This window comes from Gossypium hirsutum, chromosome D10, assembly GCF_007990345.1.
Source record: "Gossypium hirsutum isolate 1008001.06 chromosome D10, Gossypium_hirsutum_v2.1, whole genome shotgun sequence".
Lineage (NCBI taxonomy): Eukaryota > Viridiplantae > Streptophyta > Magnoliopsida > Malvales > Malvaceae > Gossypium > Gossypium hirsutum.
In genome coordinates, this window is record NC_053446.1 from 49,655,483 (window position 1) to 49,675,700 (window position 20,218).

Sequence of the window (20,218 nt, forward strand, 5' to 3'; positions counted from 1 at the left end):
ATTCTAGCCTAATTTAATTAAAAACCCTAAAAACCCTAATCCTAATTTAATTAAAAACCCTAACCTAAACCCTAATTAAATACCTTAACCCTAACCTAATTTAATTAAAAACCCTAATCCTAATTTAATTAAAAACCCTAACCTAAACCCTATTAAATACTCTAACCCTAACCTAATTTAATTAAAAACCCTAAAAACCCTAATCCTAATTTAATTAAAAACCCTAACCTAAACCCTAATTAAATACCCTAACCCTAACCTAATTTAATTAAAAACCCTAAAAACCCTAATCCTAATTTAATTAAAAACCCTAACCTAAACCTTAATTAAATACCCTAACCCTATCTAATTTAATTAAAAACCCTAAAAACCTTAATCCTAATTTAATTAAAAACCCTAACCTAAACCCTAATTAAATACCCTAACCCTAATCTAATTTAATTAAAAACCCTAAAAACCCTTATCCTAATTTAATTAAAAACCCTAACCTAAACCCTAATTAAATACCCTAACCCTAACCTAATTTAATTAAAAACCCTAAAAACCCTAATCCTAATTTAATTAAAGACCCTAACCCTAACCTAATTTAATTCAAAACCTTAACCTAAATTATTTAAAAACCCTAAACTAAGTTAACAATGTTACATTCATGTAATGTTAGATTTGGAAAAATGTTTTGACTGGTACTAACAATTAATAATTTTACATAATTTGATAGTTTTACTAACCATTAACACAATTTGTTGACTTAATAATTTTACATTCACATAATGTTAGATTTGGTAAAATGTTTTGACTGGTACTAACAATTAATAAATTTATACTATTTGATAATTTTAGTAACAATTAATACAATTATCAATTAATAATTGAAAAAATATATTTTTTTTAAAAAAATTACATTCAACTATTGCGATTAGGGCATGATCGACTTGTATGGCCTGGATTCCTACACCATCCGCACAACTTCTATTGACTGGCTGTTTCTCGGATATCCATATTGTTATGTATTCTAGTGGAGCAAGGTCGACCCTTTGGTTTGCGACGCAATTCTCTATCCGGTAACAGCTTAAAAGGAGCAAGAGATACGGGCGGCCACTTACGTTCATCTGGGACCGGTGGAAAAACGTGTCTCCATACATTGTACATGTTTTCTAATTTGTACACTTCATCCACATAACTCATTGGATCCAGACAGAGTTTCTGACAAGCTGCAATAACATGAGCGCATGGATAACGAAGTGCATCAAACTTCCCACAGTCACAAGTCCTGTTTCGCAAGTGTACACGATATTGCCCGCCAACAACACCTTGGTGCGGTCTGTCAAACTCTGTCACGCGAAACCATAAATTGTCTCGATCGTGACACACTGTGTGCATGGTGTTTGCCCTCGCCTTGGCCTTGTTAATTTCTTGAACTACCTTACTGCACCATACATGGCCTCCCTGTATCTAGCCTGCATAACTTGCTGCTCGCTTTGGAAATAGCGCCGCCAAATAGAAATATGTCTCTCGCACAACCGATGTTATCGGTAGATGGCGCGTTCCTTTAAAAACAGAATTTATGCATTCTGCCAGGTTCGACATCATATGGCCATATCGTAGGCCGCCGTCGTATGATTGTGCCCACTATTCGAAACGTATGTTACAAAGGTAGTCCGCCCCTTCTCCGTTTTGGGATCGTAAAATTGCCAACATCCCGTGAAAACGATCTTTATTTATTTCATACCCTGCCAATATAATATCATAGCGAATAATTTATACCACTTCTACCACTAAAACTAATTTAAATTGACAAACAAAATAGCACAGATAGAGACTAAATACCCATGTTAGTCACTTGTCATCGTTCGCTCTTAGATGGATATTGCCTGTAGTAGTTCGAAGCAACGTGTCTTAGGCAATATCTATGGTGTGTGCGCTGCCACAAGCTTCCCTCTCGATCAAATGCAGCTAGTATACCGGTGCCCCGATCTGAAATAACACAGATATCAGGTTGGGGGCACACATGCCTCCTTAACCTAGAGAGAAAGAAATCCTAGTCATCGGACGACTCCCCCGGTGTTATTGCAAATGCAATTGGAAGAATTCTCCCACAGCCATCCTATGCCACTGCAAGCAATAGCTGATGAGTATACTTACCGAACATGAAGGTACCGTCAATTTGTACCAACGGCTTGCAGTATGGAAATGCGTCTCGGCGTTGCTTAAAGGTCCAAAACAGGCGTTTGAACACTTGGCATCCACGTAGCAATCGGCCGTTGTAGTACGCATGTTTCGTTTCAAGGTTTGTGATGGCACCTAAGACGTATCTCTCTAGCACCTGACACCACTGCCAAATTTCATTATATGAGGCGTCCCACCCACTATGCATATTCTCCAACGTCTTTTTCTTAGCTATCCAAGCCTTGCGGTAAGAGGGCGTGTACCCCATTTGGCTACGGATATTGGAAATTAACACCGGTATTGAAGTCCTAGGATCTACTTTTATAGTGGGCAGTATCAAGCTAGCTAACATAGCTGAATCCATTTTGGGATGATATTGTGAAACACCTACAGAGGGAGTACATTAAATAATGCAACATTGCATAATAAAAGTATTATTCAGATACAGTCAATACTGTACCTGCAGCGCATGTATGTGGACCTTTGTACTTTTTTATCTCCCACAACCCTGTCCTTTTCCTTAACGAGGCGTAGATTTTCCATGAACATGTGCCGTCTTGCACCGCACACTTCGCCTCAAACTTATCAGATTTTGATTTAACAAAATGGTAGTTAACGCCGTTTTTGATGCTATATTGTTTCAAAGCACCAATAAAACTATCCTTGTTGGTAAATTGATTTCCAACCTCAAGTTCACCGAAATCTACCTCCCGAACTTGTACGATCACGCAACCGGTGTGGTACATCTGGAAACTCTAACACATCATCTGCAGATAGGTCGACATTATGCATGTGGGCTAAAGGTGAGTATGCTCTGAATCGTGGATTTTCTTCCTCATCTGAACTCCTTTCAGCATCTTCAGCTTCTGTTGGAATAGGCTCCGGTTCAGAAAATAAGCCAACTTCTGCACCATTCGGCCCGGGCTCTCGAGGTGGATCCATATCGAAGTCATCTTCTAACCCACAATCATCTGCAGCGTACGAGGTCCCTTCACCAATTGACGTCGTAGGGAGTACGTCATCCCTTCTTCTGGGCATTTGATAACGTCCACAATTGAATGTAGATTGCCACCCACTAGAACTTGATGCCGTTCCCCAGTACGTATTTCCAGCATCAAACGTCGAGCCACCGATGTACATGTCCCATCCGCCAACAGAGTGTCTTGCGGGGGATGTGCATTCGACACTGCTACCGAACATGGGTTGTTCCGTATTTTGTAACCCGCTAACCGAGTGTCGGCCAGGGGTCGTGTATACATCTCGAACACCGGTCGTATGTACATCAGTTGGCGACGTAAATTGTACATATAACTCAATATAAGCTGCTCCACTAGCAAGATGAGTCTGCACCATTGCCTCCAAGCTACGAGCACCTTTTATGTCGAACGAGTCATATGTCACTGGATCAACAGATGAACAAAATCGATACGTGATAGACAGAACTTTCATTGGCGTCGTTCCAAAAATTTTACGCCTAATTTTTTTACGAAGTTCTGTCAAATCTATGTTCTGGTTAAAAACCAGTCGCACCGTATTATCCGAAAAAAAACAACACCATTCTTGGTGTGGCAAACCTCACCATCGTAGTAAATAACAGCACTAATACGTTCACTCATATTTGAAACTCTAACCTTCTTAGCCTCTCTAAATTGTTTCTGCTGTGACTTATGCATTCTGAGAATATTTGCTGCCTAATTTATAGCATCAACCCAAACATGCTACTGTAGCAAAATCGCGTCCACGACGGCGCGATTTCACAAATTCTTCTCAAATAGCATCCTGCTAGAAGTGATTTTACACTATTTGCTTAGAAACATCAACTCAAAATTATTTTTTCCGGGACCTACTGTAGCAAAAGCGCGTCCACGAGGGCGCGATATCACAAATTTTTCTCAAATAGCATCCTACTACAAGCGATTTTATACTATTTGCTCAAAAACGTCAAAAAAATAATTATTTCTTCCGTGACCTACTGTAGCAAAAGCGCGTCCACGAGGGCGGGATTTCATAAATTCTTCTCAAATAGCATCCTACTAGAAGCGATTTTATACTATTTGATCAGAAACGTCAACTCGAAATTATTTATTCCAGGACCTAAAAATCCTAAAAAGTTTGAACCCTAAACCCTAAAAGCCAAAAAAACATAACGTGGGAAAATCGGCAAAATCGCGTCCCCCGGAACGCGATACGTGGCGCCAGGAAATCGCGTCCATGTCAGCGCGACTTGCTGACGTGGAATGAAATCGCGCCCTGAAGGACACGATTTCCTTCCACATCAGCAAGTCACGCTGACGTGGACGCGATTTCCTGGCGCGTATCAATCTACTATGTACCTCTGCATTTAGCATTGGGTAAACCTCATACAATAACTGTCCTAGCTCTACCGTATCTTTTGTTTCATTTCTTCTGGAACAATCACAAAGACTTTTTTGATCATAGACGTCCTACCAGAAATTCAATGCGTAATCTTAGCATTCAATGTGTATTCCTGAATAATCTCATTATTCAATTATTCAACCATTTCATTTTACCAAGTTCAATGTTAGCCAGATTAGTCAACATTGCGCTAAACTTTAAAAAATAGGCCCATTTCGGTAAACTTTAAAAAAAATGGCTTTTATTGATAAATTGCCCCATTTTATAATACTTTTTTTCGAACTTTTAAGTGTAATATTTTTTTAATTGTGAAAGTGTAAATAAAATGGAATTTTTGAAAAGAATGTAAATCTTAAATGAACAGACATAAAAGATAAAAGGTACGACGTTTAAAGCTTCAATGTTTAATAATTTTTCCTGTAAAAAACCTACCCTCAAAGATATTTAATTTTGCCCGCTCAAACACTCCCCAATTTCCCAAATTCAAAATCCAGTTCATCAAATCAATTTCTTGTTACCCAATTTTTCATTATTACCTTTCTATTTTCTGTCAATTTCCAGATCTACTTGAAAAACAAAGTCACTGTTAAAGAACTTGAAAAACTTTCTCATATTCTCACAACCAAAGAGGAAACTAAGAAAAACCCAAAGCTTTAAATCCAATCAATTCAAACAATATTCTCTTTTTCCAAATGGCATCCTCTGATTCAACCCCTCCTCTTCCACTCGGCTCTGCTCCTTTACCTCCCGTAATTCCTTTTTCGCCTTCTCTTTTTCTTTTAATTTTTTGTTTTTGGTTTTTCAAGTTACAGTTGAAGATTCTTTTTTACAAGTTTGGATTTGGTTAGAAATATTAATAAATCTTTTTACCCATTTTACAGAAAAAGGAGAATATCACTCCAGTGGGTTCAAAAATTGCAGTAAGTCTTGGGGTTTTCCCCCCCTGTATTTAAATTATTAATTACTTTTTTTTCTTTTATGAAAAACTTACTTGATTTGATTCATTTCGTATCTAATTTTTAACTTTGTTTGGGGCTTTAGGAATTGAATGAATCAAGGACTGAGCTACTGAATAGAATTCAAGGGTTGAAACAGGTAATTCTGGAAAATGTTTTTTTTCTTTTACATTTCCCCTTTATTTTGGGTTATATATATTCCAAATCTGAGTTGAAAAAGCTGTTAATGGTTTCCCCTATTAGGATCTGAAAAATTGGAGGTCAAAGCTGGACACCCAAGTTAAAATTTATCGAGATGTAAGTTCAGTATGTCTTGCTTTTTTATCTAAAATATTTCAGCCTTTCTGTTTATTCATGCTGAGATTGTCTGTTTCATGGCATGCTACTACTTAAGTATTTAACTGTTGAAGTTGCTGAATCTTTTACTATGAAATGAAAGTTCATGTTAAGAAAATGTATAAATGGATGTTTGTTTCCCGAGAATATACTTATATCATATATGTCTTTGCTGCTCATTGAAGTTTTGGATAGAGTTGCAAACATGTTAGCAATGAGCTAACTATAGTGACATTTAGAGGCTTTAGGATATAATGACTGGATGTCTGTTGAGGGGGGATTGGTTCCTCCTGGAGAAGTCTTCGAAGTGTTGTCTTCGGGAACGTGAACCTGGTCCCTCAACAATGGAAGGTATTGTCCCTCGGAGGGTTTTGCCCCCCTCTGTGGAGAGCCGTTTACGGTTTACGGAGGGGGGCGCCTCGACTGTACGTGAACATACGGCCACCTACCAAAGGCAACGTGGGCGTCTTGCCATTGGTCGGATTCGAACCCCTGACCTATGGAATATAGGTCACTTGTAGGGGTATATGGTACCACCTCTTGGTGGGTGGTTGTATGCTCATGTATGGTCAAGGCACCCCCCCTCCTTGAACCGTACACAGCTCTCCGTGGAGGGGGGCGAAACAACATATTTAGACAATGAGCATATACCCATTTAGGACTCATTTCTGTAGCCAACACGTTCTCAAGTCTGAGTAGCATAGATTGAGGCCTACGATCTAAAGATTTGTGTTATTGTTTGAAATCATTGATGGAAGAGCTGATTTTGGACTAAGAATACTTGTTAAAGCAATAAATAGTTTTAATTGGAGTTTCAGGTAGATATCTTAATAAAATCTTTTAATGTCCTTATTTCTTAGGCTAATTTGCATGCAATCTCTTGCAGGAGCTTACTGAACTGAAGAAAACACTTAATGTGGAAGTTGAGCAACTCCGTTCAGTAAGTTCTCCCTTTAAAAATAAAAGAAGATTTTCATTCTGAAACGAGGAGATTTTATGTTAACTAAAATGTTTCATTCTTGAAATAAGGAATTTCAAGAACTGAGGAACACTCTCCATCATCAACAAGAAGATGTTACTGCTAGCTTAAGAAATTTGGGGGTATGTATAATTTAGAACTTTTGTTTGCATTCCTCATCCTCATCTTAGCTTTGGAACTTTTGTTTGCATTCCTCATCCTTATCTTAGCTTTGGACTTCTCATTTTCCTTCAAGTACGCAAATCTGACGCTTATGCCACACACATATTCGGACATGGGCTATGAGGATATAGTCCTCCTAGAATCCTCCAAAATACAATGAAAAACATAGGGTAAAAGTATCATGGGGGTCCTTTTACTAGGAGTCAGATTTCATTTTACTCTCTCTTCTAAAAAATGAGTAAATTAGCCATTGTACATTAGATCAAAGAGCAAATTGGTCATTTTTGTTAAAAATTTTATCCATTTATACTGTTAAAAGTTGGCGTGTATGATAGAATAACCAGACAGTAACATGTGGCATGCTATGTATTCCTTATATTAACGTACAATGACCAGTTTTTAACAATAGAAGTAGATAACATTTTTAACATAAGGATTAGTTTGCTCTTTGATCTAACATAAAAGGATTAATTTGCCCATTCTTTAGTAGAAGGGGCAAAATGCAATCCGACCTCTAGTACAAGGGCCTCCATGGTATTTTTACCAAAACATAGAGAAAATTGAACATTAACCATGTTAGACACACACTCGTATCCAACATACTCTAGTCTGAGTAACATAGGCTTATGCTACTTGGTTTTTTACATCATCTATGCTTTTAGAAACTGGAATTTGCTCCTAGGTTGAATCATTTTGAACTTTTGCAGCTGCAAGATGTATCAGAGGGTGCAAAAGAGGCTGAACATCCTAAGGTTAAACTTGAAGGAAAGGATGAGGAAACACTTACTTCACCCATAAAGGAAAATGGAAATGAAGTAAACATATAGATGGGCTTTTATGATGGAATGTGCATTCTTGTACATATTATTGTTCATGCTGCTTGTTATGAACTACTGTCATGTATCTTAGGCTAAAATTCTAGTCTACCTTGCTGTCTACCAGAGGAAAGAGCTTTCATCTGAATCCATTGATATGGTATTGGCATTTACTATGGTCATGATGAGACCAAAATGATATCAATATTGTCTTCTAGTTTTAGATTGGGTGTTAATAAGTTTTCCTTTTATTAAAGCATATGCTTTACTACACAATTTCCTCAAAAGTACCATATAGTACTAGTTTTCTTTTTCTTATCAAGGTTTAAGAAACTAGATTAGAGGCCAAACCAATTACCGATTTGACTAATTGAATTAGTTGCACCAGTTGGTTTGAATTAAAATGATCTTAAATGTTAAATAATGGTAATAACAACATGCCATGCACTTCGGTTTAATTACAATGTCTTTCTTAAAAATTTAAGAGGTTATGGGTGCACATCTTACTAACTAGAAACAAAAAAAAAAAGACAGTTGGAATTGAATTGGATAGGAAATTGATCGGCATGTTGACTTAAATTGAAAATTGATTGATATATCGGTTTAGATAAACATGTGAGTCGATGAAAAAATATGTTGCTTTGTGTCATAGCTTGGTGATGATAGTTGTTATACTCTAACGATGACATGTGATAGAGCGAGGAATGGCTTAGTAGGAGCCTAGCTTAGTAGGTGCCTAAATAGGTACCCACGGATGCCCCCCATCAAATGCTTTTCATCGCAACCCTCTTGTCAAAGCATGCAAAATCAACCACCCACAAACATCACGTAAGCCAATTGGGAGGCTATTTACTTTTGGTCTTTAAGGGAGGCTACTGAGAGATCACTAAGGTATAGCAATATTGTACAATTTCAGTAAAAAGAATGTCAAAGTAAGACCATACAATATTATTTTTGGTGACAACTAACATGTAACAGACCTGCCACCTAATTGATCACACGAGTAGCCTATCATCCATATTGCCGATGATGTGGTACTACTAGACAAAGGGGACCTCCCCTATATACACCCCCAACACATGAGGCACTAGGGGATCCTTCTTCTTCCAAGCATTTTAACTTTTGACTTAGCCTCCTCCAACCTTTTACTCCATTCAGCTCTATCTTCCTTTCCATATCTCTTAACCTTCCTTTATATATCTCTCAACCTTGGCTCTTTGTCTGTCACAGGTGAACTAGCTTCCTTACAGCCACCACTTTCTCCTCTTTATTGATCTTTTGCATCAATAAATTTCTTAAAATTTAACAATGTATGAATGTTTGAAAAGTCATAGTGTAATTGGATTTGGGTGTAATTATCCATGTAATTCTTCCAATTCTCACCTTCCACTAAGAGTAGAAAAGTGTAATTAATATGGATTAATTACATTTAATTCGGTGAGACCCACCAATTACAATGGTTACCCAAATATGCCACCCCTGTTTAATTACAAACAATTACACCGAAATCTAATTATTAAGTGGTTTTCCAAATACTACCTAATGAGTTTATAAACACCCTAAAATAACTTTCTAAACGCACTCTAAATGAAGTTGCCAAGTTTTCAATAGCTATCAAAATACCACTCCTGCAAATAACACCTATACTAACACTACTGGCCTCCTTGCGCCACCATATGCCTCACCAGCTGTCCGACAAGAAAAAAAACAGAACCAAAAGCCACTGTCCTACCAACTCCACCTTTAACGAACCAACAACCCAAAAGCCACGATCCCAGCATACCACCGCAGAAAAGAGAACAAAAGAATGTTCTACTACTCAATAGCATATTGAATCAATATTTTGGATTATGGAATCAATCAGAGGGGCCAATTGTTGAAGTAACGACAGAGTAAGAAATGAAATAGAAATAGAGAACAAATTGCCTTTCAAAGAAGCTTGTAAGAATTGAGTTATTCACATTCAGAAGATGATGGGAGCATCAACAAGCAAGTAATTTACAAAAGAACTTTGTCTAGTAGTTAGCAGATCTTCTGATTATTCATAAGCAATAACTTAGAAGAGGATACTTTAGAACTAGTTGTGAAATGTTAAAAGAAAAATGAAAAGACTCACCTACTTATTCACATCAAACACTCTAATGCATGACTCCAAGTAATACAAAATTTTGTCCCCAACAGAAATTTTATCTGAATTCAAGCTATGTACAATTGAAAATTATAACAAGTTGCAATGCTTTGACATAAAATTCATACACAAGTTGATGCCTTAGAAGTGCGATGATTCGTTCCGAGAATAATCACCATAACAGTAACATCATCATGGTATTTCCTCCTCCTACCAGCTGGAATGTTCATCAATTCTTCCTTACTGAAACCTATGATGGTAAATCCATATCTTCAGAAACTTTGGTGTAATAATAAAACAACTATACAGCCATAGTTACAAACAATGCATTTTGGTTTCACTGTATGGTCTTTTATATGAAACTCGGTATATTGACAACCATAAGACACATGCGGTGAAAGAAAATTTTGGTCATTGTTCAAATGAAACTAGAACAAAAGTTTAAATCAGTTATAACCGACAGATATAATTATATATAATTTACCTGCAGAATGCGCTGCTTTTATTACAAGCTGCTCCAAGAGAAATTTTGCAGGATCTCCGTAAGGGTTGCTAGAGATATAAGAAAGAACAAGCTTTACGGCCTCATCATTGCTGAAGAAGTCGAATAAACCATCACTACCAATTATAACAAAGTGATCAGATCTTGATATTGTGTGCACATTCAGTGATGGTTCGGTGGAGATATATGGGGGGCTAATGAGGTTATGAACTCGAATAATTCCCATCACTGCATCATTCATTTTTTTCTGCAAGGAATAACAAAAATGATATGCTAATTACGGAAAAGACTGGATCCACAACAATAAGTTGGGTATATAGCAGTTGCCATTGAGCTCACTAATGCTTAAACCGCAATGTAAACGAGGCAGGTTATGCTCATTTGTTGATACATTAGATGTTATTAAGTCTTGAAGATATAGTTTCGCTGATAAGATGAAGCAAAAGTGGCTTTTCTTCAGATGTTAAATTTATAGATAAAGGAAAAAAAGTTGCCATTTCTGGGGCTGAGTAATACTTTGCGACTATGGTGCAGTGATTCTTCTCAATAGGGAAAATTTAGATAACAAAAAATACAAGAAAATTGCAATGTGAAATTCGAGTACCTACCTTTTTCAAGTAACCTACTCCAAATGCACGAGTAACCTTCAATTTTCCTTTCACTTTTCCAGCTACTACAGGCATAGAGTCATCAGGATGCTCATGCAAGAGTCTAGTTCTTTCAACTTCATTATCAACAGTGTGAATATCGGTAAGCTGAATAGCTTTCAACTTTTCAGTCCGACCCATGTCATTGGCATCATCATATGTTGCCAATACAGCTCGACTATCACCTAAATTGAGAGTATACATAACATTTCCATGCAGGAAAACAACCAAAACACAAGATCCTATTGAAACTAAATCAGGGCGGTCCTCCATTTCCTGTTCTACCATGTACAAGAAATCATTCTCGGCTTGACTTAGAGCACGTTGGAGGCTATCAAGCACCCCATGCCTAAATGAATCAGACGACACTTCCATTTTACAATCCGCAGTTTTTTTCATCAAGCTTTCAGCACTTGCATAATTCTTGCCGTCAATCCTAGAAGTGGGTTTTGCCTTATTACCAACCAAACTATCATCATGAAAATATTCAAAACATCCATTTCCAGTGGGGACGTTCTGCTTTGATTCCCTGTCTAGTAAAGTAAAGTAAAATATTATAGTTTCATATAATGTGCCAGCAAGAAAATCAGCTGCATCCCTTCCATTAAAACCATCATAGATTGCACAAAAGAGCCACCCGTTCTCTTCAGAACAGACAGCTTGAACCCTGTCTTCACCTGCGGCTCCACCCGCCATTTGTACTTCCATAGCATTAAGGAAACTGTCAGTTCTAGAAGGAGCACTCATCGGTTTCAGTAAAAATGAGTCAGTTTCAGGTGAATCAACTGGACTTGGTGAACTGCAACTTAAGTTTGAGATACTGCTTTGCAGCGAAGATGATAATATATCCAACCTTGGAAGAGATGGGGAAGAGGGAACCCTCCGAAATGATTTAGGGGAATCCAAACTAGGAAGAATCTCACCTCCGATCACACCATTACAGATATTCGTGTTGGCCAATGTTGCATTGGCACTTAAGGCAGCACCGGACAAGCAAGAAAAACTGCCGGTCCTTGGCATTTCACTTCCTGACCAGATTTCACGCCCATTAGCAGCGCTACAAGGAATACCTCTGGGGCTGTTGCACTGATAGCCAAAACTAACCTTAATTTCCCTTTCAGAATTAATAAAATTTTCTCCTTGCATTATAGGCTGAAAGAGAGCATAAGATTCTATTAGCACGATAAGCTCTGGAAAGTAATGCAAAATTCTGAAATTTCATGATATAAATAACCAAGTAGATGCGCAATATTACATCTCTAACAGTTCAATCCAACATTTTATATGATCAAATCTGATGTACTTCTCAAAAGGTAAGAATCAGAAAATTAAGTCACCAAAGTGAACACAAAACTTCCATTACAAGAATTAATCATTCCTCTTGTTGCTAATAAACTAGCCTATTATAAATTCTTCTCATGATAAACAGGGCATTACGAATCCTTAAACCACAAAACAACGAACTGGATCTGAATCATGACCATAGCATTAAAACCCAGTTTCATAAAAGACTAAAGATTATCAAATGCTAATATTAGCTGTTAAACATATAAAAATGCACAATATTTTGTACTATTCAACACTAAAACAACAAAAAACAGTAACAAGAGTAATAAAAAATAAAGACTACTTAAATCGAAACAACAAAGGATTCCATTATCAAGAAGTCTATCCACAGCAACTCAAACTAGAGTATGAACAATGAACTCTAATCTTAACTAGTTCACTAAAGACAACAAAACAAGATATTAAATCATTGAATTAAACAAAAGGGTAAAAAAAACAACATGGTATTGAAATGATGATAAAAAACTTAAGGTATAGGTACAAAAAAAAGGAAGGAAAGAGAGCAAAAGAAGAAAAACCCACCACTGTGCTTGGATCAACAAGGTCAAAGGAAGGCAGAAAAGAAGGTTAAGTAAGGAGTTAGATTGGAATGCAGGGGAGAAAGTAAGTGAAGTTTGGGGGAAGCAAAGAGGCAAGAGATTTGGGTGTAGGAGAAGGAGAAAAGAGGAGAACAGAGAGAGATTTAGTGGAGAATGAATCTGAAAGAAGGAAGAGCGTGCAATGAGTTGGTTCAATGGAAAATTGGATGGTTGGGAAAGAAGGGGTCTTCTCTTTCTTTCTCTTTGCTATATTTGGAGGAATTTTTGTTTTTATATATACATTTTCCTTATTTTCCTTTTATCTTTTTCGTTTTGGGAATTTTTGTTTGGCTCTGATTTTGTCAGATTCAATATTACCGGTAGTGCCGTTTTTCAAACTCTCTCTCTCTCTATATGTATCTCTTTTCTTTTCAAATTAATAATTTTCAAAAATCATTTTAAAACTAATCTTAAACCTTTGTAATGGTAAACTATTAAAAAATTTCCATTTAAAATTTATATTTGGGTTAAATTACTATTTAGGTTTAAATTTGGTAATTTTTTTTACATTAGAGATTGATGTTTTTTTTTGTCTAAATTAAGTTCTGAAGTTAGCAATTGTTATTACATTGAGGCTTGAACTAAGCAAATGTTTCCATGCTTAAACTTTTTTTGTCCAAGTTAATCATTGAACTTGACACTTCTTCTTATATTAGGGCCTAAACTTGGCAATTGTTTTAATATTGGGGCCTAAACTCTAAGGTTTCCAAAGACTAGCTTGGACAAAAAAAGTTCGAGCGGGAATAATTGTCAAGTTTAAAGCCTAATTTGAAAGAAAAAAAGTTCAACCTCTAATACGAGAACATTATCAAATTCAAGACTTAACTTAGACTAAAAAGAGTTTAGACTCTAATGTTGAAAAAGTTGCCTGAGTTCAAACACCCCAAAAGTAAAATATTTCAATGTCAACAGTTAAAAATTATAAAAATTATATTTATTTTTAAAATTAATTGCACAAGACATCCTCAAACTATGACTCTTATTCTAAATTGGTCCCTTAACTTTAAAACATTTTAATCACATTCCAAACTATAAGGTTAATGAATTAGGTCCTTTCCTTATTTTACAATATTTATTTTTTCTAATTTTTTTTTCATTTTAAATCATGTCATATAAGATCTAACACGTTATCTACCAGTTAAATTAACGATTTTAGTAATAACAAGATCTAATTGATATATCATCAATAATTTAAGGATTTAATTAGAATAATTTAAAATTTAAAAACTAATTTAAAGTGAGAGCCATAATTTAAAATTAGCTCTTATTTTAATAAATTTTAAAGGATTATGATCATGTTGTATGTTAATAGGTTGAAATATTTAGTAAACTTGGTTGAAATATTACCACATGTTTTATTTTCTTAAAAACAAGTTTTTATTGTTTAAAATAAATAAATAAAAATTATATACTAATTTTCGAATCCTTCAAAGTTAGAAATAGTGTTAGTTAGTTGACAATTAGGTATTGCAAATAGCCCATTGTTTCTTGATACTGACGACTGGAGTTTTTTTCTCATTGAGAGAGATTGGAGCACACGCATTATTATTATTATTATTATACAATATCTTAAAAAGGATATATTGGTTGCAATTTGTTAAAGATTGGGACAATTTTTGGATTTTAAAAGAAATGATGAAAAAGGCAGCCAGAATTTATTCAAAAGTTGTAAAGTGCAGAGTCCAAATTAAAAGGTGGTGGTGGTGACTAAGTGAGTGGTGAGCATTCATCATATCTTCACAGGTTCTCAACAACAGTACAAATGGCTGGTTTGGTTTTATTTATTTATCTATATTTTATTCCTGTTGGATTCAACCTCAAAGCAGCAGAATTTTCAAGGACTAAATTTGTAATATTGCGCTTTTGACTTTTCCATACATCTTTAATCAAGTAGAAGTTACAGTAGAGATTGTTAGAGAGCAGGGCAAGATCCAACATCCTAATGATAGCAGAAATACCCCATGTCAAACTTAGATTGCCTCGAATCATGTTAATAGCTTTGAACAACGACATTTTGCCACCTCTTGTGCATTGATGCCGTCAATAACACGGCCATTGCTATCCCAGTGGAGTTCGGGACGCCTACAAATGAGGCGACACAATAAATCTTTATAGTATTGGGTGGTGGTGGAGCTGTTTGCAAACTATCTTGGGACTATACTCGCTTCATTGTATTCATAAATAAATCGGGTCAACCTTAGTACCTCGAAAGACCCAATTGATTCCGGATTTCCAAATGTTCTAGCAAACCCATGCAATAAGGCTGGTTCTAAAGAACTCTCCAAATTTGAGTACCCCTTGATTAATTTTCATCCACCAACTTGCAAACGAACCAAATCCTATGAGAGCATGAGAGTAATGAATTGAAGAGTATAGTTATGTGTGGAATCTTTTTATTTATCTGTATTGATATATATTTAGACATAAACTTAGATTTTAGTCTTCAACATCATGTAAAATAAAAGAGAGAACAAGTGTTTAGTTAAAAGGAAGGAAATAAAATATCTATACCATTATTTAAAACCTTATCAGAGTTGTTGTCACGAGTCAATCGGACACCAACTCAATTAGAGAAATTACGAAAATAACTTTTCGTATTCAAAATAAGTTATATTATTCGATGTAGGGGTAAGCGTTCGGTCGAATTAAATGGAAAAAATTCGAGTTAACGAGTCCTATTTATCATCTTAACTCGATTTGAATTTTTTTTCGAATCAAATTGAGTAAAATTGTTCGAGTTAAATTAAAAAAGTTAAACTTGTCCCATTAGAATCTCGTTACACTATAACTAATTTTATGTTAGAACACCTAAATTTAAAACCATATATATTTGCAAGCTTTTTCAAAGCACAAAAAAAAATTGTTTTAGTATAATAAACTTGAATCATTAATTAACTTATTTAGATCCCAAAATTATTATTTTAGAAAACTTTTAACTTTCTTTATATGTTCTTTAAATTTTTTTTTAAATTTTTTTAAAATTTTCTAAAAAAATATAAATTTTAGAATTTTTATAAATATTTTAAAATTTAAAATTATTTTAATGTTTTTGTATTTTTTGTTGAGAAGAGACCCATTTGCTTATTTTCAAAATTGATTGGAACCAAAACTTATTCAAATTGACTCGAACAACTCGAAATTCGATTTTCTTTTTCAATTTTTTCAAATCGAATTGAGTTTTCCCGCCCCTAATTCGATATACTTTAGTCTTTTTATTTAAAAAAAAGCTAATAAAAATGCATAAACTCATACCATTTACATTGATAACACCTTAATTTTACCACTCAACTAAAATTTTATTTTAATATGTTTTATACATTTTAAATTTATCATGCATATTTTATTATCTTCATCAATTGCATATATATTGATATAGTTGTTGATTGAGCTGGTGCCACAAATTAACTTGACATTAACTAAAGATTGATGACAACACTAGGATAAACAATTGTAGTGTATTTAGAATTATTAATTTGATGCATTTATGTGTTTAGATTTTGCTTTACCCACAATTCAATCTATTTTTTCATTGTAATATCATACATATTTCATGTATTATTATAATTAATTAGTTTCAAGTCATACATTTCATCATTTATTGTACACCTTTATGTTCTAAGTACGTAGTTTCTACACACATATGTGATTGATAGAATTTCTATTTTTATTTAAATAATTTAAATCAATTAAGTGTTATATCCCTACTTTGACTAGGGCATGGGGCATAGCAAGAGTGACCTACCAATGACCCTCCACTGGGAATAGCCCACGAGCAACCCTCTGTTAAATACTCTTTATAGTGACCATCCACACATAACGATTCGCTACGAACCTTTTGTGGAAATCACTAAGGCACAACAACCTCATACAATCTTAGCAAGAGAATGTCAGAGCAGAACCACATAATACCACATATGGCAACGATTGACTTGTACTAGCCTTGTCACTTGGCCAACCACATGTATAGGCCTTTATATAGTCGACTATGTGCCACTACCAAACATAGGGCAATCCTCCAATAAATACCCTAAAACACAAGTCAAAAGATCTCTCCTCTTCCTCCAAGAAAATCCTAAACATCAACCTCCCTTTTCTCATCCTCTCCCTCTCCTTGAAACCTCTAATTTCGGCTCTCCACCTATCGTAGAGGTGAATTAGTTCTCGTCTTCACCATGTTTTTCTTATTGAAATCTTGTATAATATCAAAACAAGCAAATAAATTTTTTTATAACTTTTATTTGGTTAATTAAAGAACGTGACAACATTGTAACTTTATTGGCAAACTTATTTTTTTTTATTACATGTACATAAAATAATAATCCATATAACGTAAATAACATGTGAATTTTTCCCCCCACATACGTTTATACAGGCTACAGCAATTGTCCAAAAAAAAAAAAAAAACAGAAGAGAGAACAAAGGTCAGATATGGTGGGGACAGAAAAGTTAGAGACCAGGATTTATAATTAATATTTAATAAATCGTATTTGAAATGATTGGATTTATCTGCACTTGGACCCAACATTGCCAGCCAAAATTTCCTAGTACCATCACAAAACCAATTGACAGATCCCTGTTAGCCCACGCCAACCCCAAAACTATATATTAGATTATGCTTACCTGACTGAAAATATTTATAGAAAATTATATAAGTTGCCTATCATAAGTAGAATTATTTTATATGAAAATATAAAAAAGGATAAAGTTATACCCTCATGTTGATATTTTTTTTACACTATAAAAACGATGGGCATTTTAATAATTTTCCTCAACTAAAAGAAATTCTTTCGATTTGATGTTTAATTGATTCATAATATTATATTAATCATATTAAAATTTTGGTTAAAAACTCCCTTAAATAATATATATAATTTTTTGTTGCAATTTTTTTAATTGTTTTTAGAAATAATATTTTTCAAATAATTGTAATTTTTAATTGAGTGATTGTATTTTTAATATGATTAGGTTTTTAAAGGGAGAGGGAAGTTTTTTTTATAAGGTATAGATACGTTTTTATCAAAATATGAAATAAAAATCAAACCACATAATTATCTTTAGTATATGACTGTTTGATCCATAAAATATCAAGTTTTTTGGTAAATTGAGTGACTAAGTTAATGTAATTTAACTGTTGAGGCTCAACTCGATTAGTAGGGGTATGGATGTCCATGTAGGAGGTTGTTAGTTCGAGTGCGTTGAAATGCATTATCCTCCTATTTATAGGTTGGAAGGAGCTATGGGTAGTTTTAAAGATTTTGTCAAATAGAGTCAGATATGATTAGAATTTATAATGAGATTGTTAAAAAAAAAGAATTTAATGTCATTTAACTTATAAAGATTAAGGGTGTAAAAAGTTTTTAAACTTTTTGAAAAAAAATTAAGCCTCTGCTTTTTTTTTTTTGCACTCAATTGAGTACTTGAACTTTCAAAATACATCAAAAAGGCCCTCAAACTCTTTCAAAAAAACAATTAGGCCCCTCCTTTTTTTTGCATTCAATTAGGTACTTGAATTGCAAAAAATGCATCAAAAAGGCCCTTTGACCGTTAACTTTAACAATTGACCATTAAAGTTAACTGCCCCTAATTTATAAAAAATTATAAAAAATTATAAAATATATAGAAATATAGAAAAAAAATTATAAAATTCTATAAAGTCGTAAGAAAATTATAAAAAATGTAAAGAAATCTAAAATTCGTAAAAAAATTTATAAAAGTTATCGTACCAAAAGAAGTATAATATAATTTTTCTATAAATTTTATTGATTTAGATTTTTATTGTTTTTCGCCACATATCATCTTGTGTTGCGACACGTGATGGCTTTAACTGAAAAAAAAACTGGGGGTCGTTAACTTTAACGGTCAACGGTTAAGGTTAATGGTTGAAGGGCTTTTTTGATGCATTTTATAATATTTTTATAATATTATTAATTTTTATTTTTTTATATTTTTTTACGATTTTTATAATTTCTTTTTTCTAATTTTTAATATTTTATATTTTTTATTAAAATTTAATAATTTTTTGTCACATTCATGCCATGGTTGTGATACGAGGTGGATTTAACTAAAAAAATTAGGGCCAGTTAACTTTAACGGTAAATTATTAAAGTTAACGGTTAAAGGGCATTTTTGATACATTTTGATAGTTTAAGTACCCAATTGAGTGTAAAAAAAAGCAGGGGCCTAATTACTTATGTTGAAAAAGTTTGGGCCTTTTTGATGCATTTTGAAAGTTCAAGTACCCAATTGAGTGAAAAAAAAGGGCTTTATGGCTTTTTCTGAAAAAATTTGAGGGCCTCTTTTATGCATTTTGAAAGTTCAAGTATCCAATTGAGTGCAAAAAAAAAACTTAATTGTTTTTTTGAAAAAATATGAGAACTTTTTACACCCTTAAGCCTAATTTATAACATAAAATTGAATATGACACTATAATTAACTTGTAAAATCTTTTTGTAATAAATATATTTATAAAAGAAATTGTTTAAAAAATCATTATGCTTTAAAATGGTAAAGGTGAAAGGTTTGGGTTCTTGATGCCCATTGTTAAACTCTTACTATGTATGGGTTATTTTTAAATTTATTTAAAGTTTAAATTATTATTTCTAGATTTTAATTAAAAATATAAATAAATAAAAAACACTCGTGGTAATCTTTGTTAGTTTTTTAAAGAATGAATTTTAAATTTTTTTAATCGAGTTGATGTTCGGTTAATTCATGGCACCAACTCAATAAAAAATTAATAATAGTACTAGAAATCTCGTCACACACGTATACATGTTGAAACAACAAATTTAAAATACAAATGCGTGTTTAAAAATAACATACAATAAATAATGAAACGTATAGTTTGAAACTAATTAATAATAACACATGAAATAGGTATGATGTTAAAAAGAAAATAAACTTAGATTAAATTTATTTATCATGATATTGCCATCAATCTTGAGTCAATATTGAGTTAACTTGTGACACTAACTTAATCAAATATATTAATATATACTAGAATTTCTATCACACATGTATGCATATGGAAACAACAAATTTGTTTTAAAACACAAATGTGTGTTTTTGATTATCTATGGGAGGAACATCGGCAATTGTAGTGCAATTGCGGCGGAACTGTGGACAATTTTTTATGGTCTGCAACTACTTTGATCCAAAGGTGCCAGCCACCTTCTCCTCGAAAGTGATAGCAAAGTTGTTGTCCAAGCTTGTACCGGTGAAGATGG

At 33.9% G+C, this 20,218-nt stretch overlaps 2 protein-coding genes across 2 annotated transcripts; one reads left to right on the top strand and one right to left on the bottom strand.

The window, feature by feature from the left end:
• The first annotated feature begins 4,946 nt into the window (after positions 1-4,946).
• On the top strand, positions 4,947-8,013 carry LOC107916154 (uncharacterized). The gene is made up of 7 exons (XM_016845308.2): positions 4,947-5,291; positions 5,424-5,462; positions 5,584-5,637; positions 5,742-5,795; positions 6,721-6,774; positions 6,864-6,935; positions 7,683-8,013. Exons 1-7 carry the CDS (start codon positions 5,235-5,237, stop codon positions 7,800-7,802), a joined length of 450 nt encoding a protein of 149 aa, XP_016700797.1. The 5' UTR covers positions 4,947-5,234; the 3' UTR covers positions 7,803-8,013.
• Positions 8,014-9,717: 1,704 nt separating this feature from the next.
• Positions 9,718-13,208, bottom strand: LOC107916155 (probable protein phosphatase 2C 40). The gene is made up of 4 exons (XM_016845310.2): positions 12,937-13,208; positions 11,029-12,219; positions 10,403-10,667; positions 9,718-10,168 (listed from the first exon to the last, which is right to left on the bottom strand). Exons 2-4 carry the CDS (start codon positions 12,211-12,213, stop codon positions 10,041-10,043), a joined length of 1,578 nt encoding a protein of 525 aa, XP_016700799.2. The 5' UTR covers positions 12,214-12,219; positions 12,937-13,208; the 3' UTR covers positions 9,718-10,040.
• Positions 13,209-20,218: the final 7,010 nt, after the last annotated feature.

Coding starts and splice junctions, on each gene's coding strand:
- LOC107916155 (XM_016845310.2), bottom strand. CDS start 12,213: ATGCAAGGAGAAAATTTTATTAATTCTGAAAGGGAAATTAAGGTTAGT. Junction 10,668..11,028: donor GAGTAGGTTACTTGAAAAAG/GTAGGTACTCGA, acceptor TATTCCTTGCAG/AAAAAAATGAATGATGCAGT. Junction 10,169..10,402: donor AAAAGCAGCGCATTCTGCAG/GTAAATTATATA, acceptor TTACCATCATAG/GTTTCAGTAAGGAAGAATTG.
- LOC107916154 (XM_016845308.2), top strand. CDS start 5,235: ATGGCATCCTCTGATTCAACCCCTCCTCTTCCACTCGGCTCTGCTCCT. Junction 6,775..6,863: donor AAGTTGAGCAACTCCGTTCA/GTAAGTTCTCCC, acceptor TCTTGAAATAAG/GAATTTCAAGAACTGAGGAA. Junction 6,936..7,682: donor CTAGCTTAAGAAATTTGGGG/GTATGTATAATT, acceptor GAACTTTTGCAG/CTGCAAGATGTATCAGAGGG.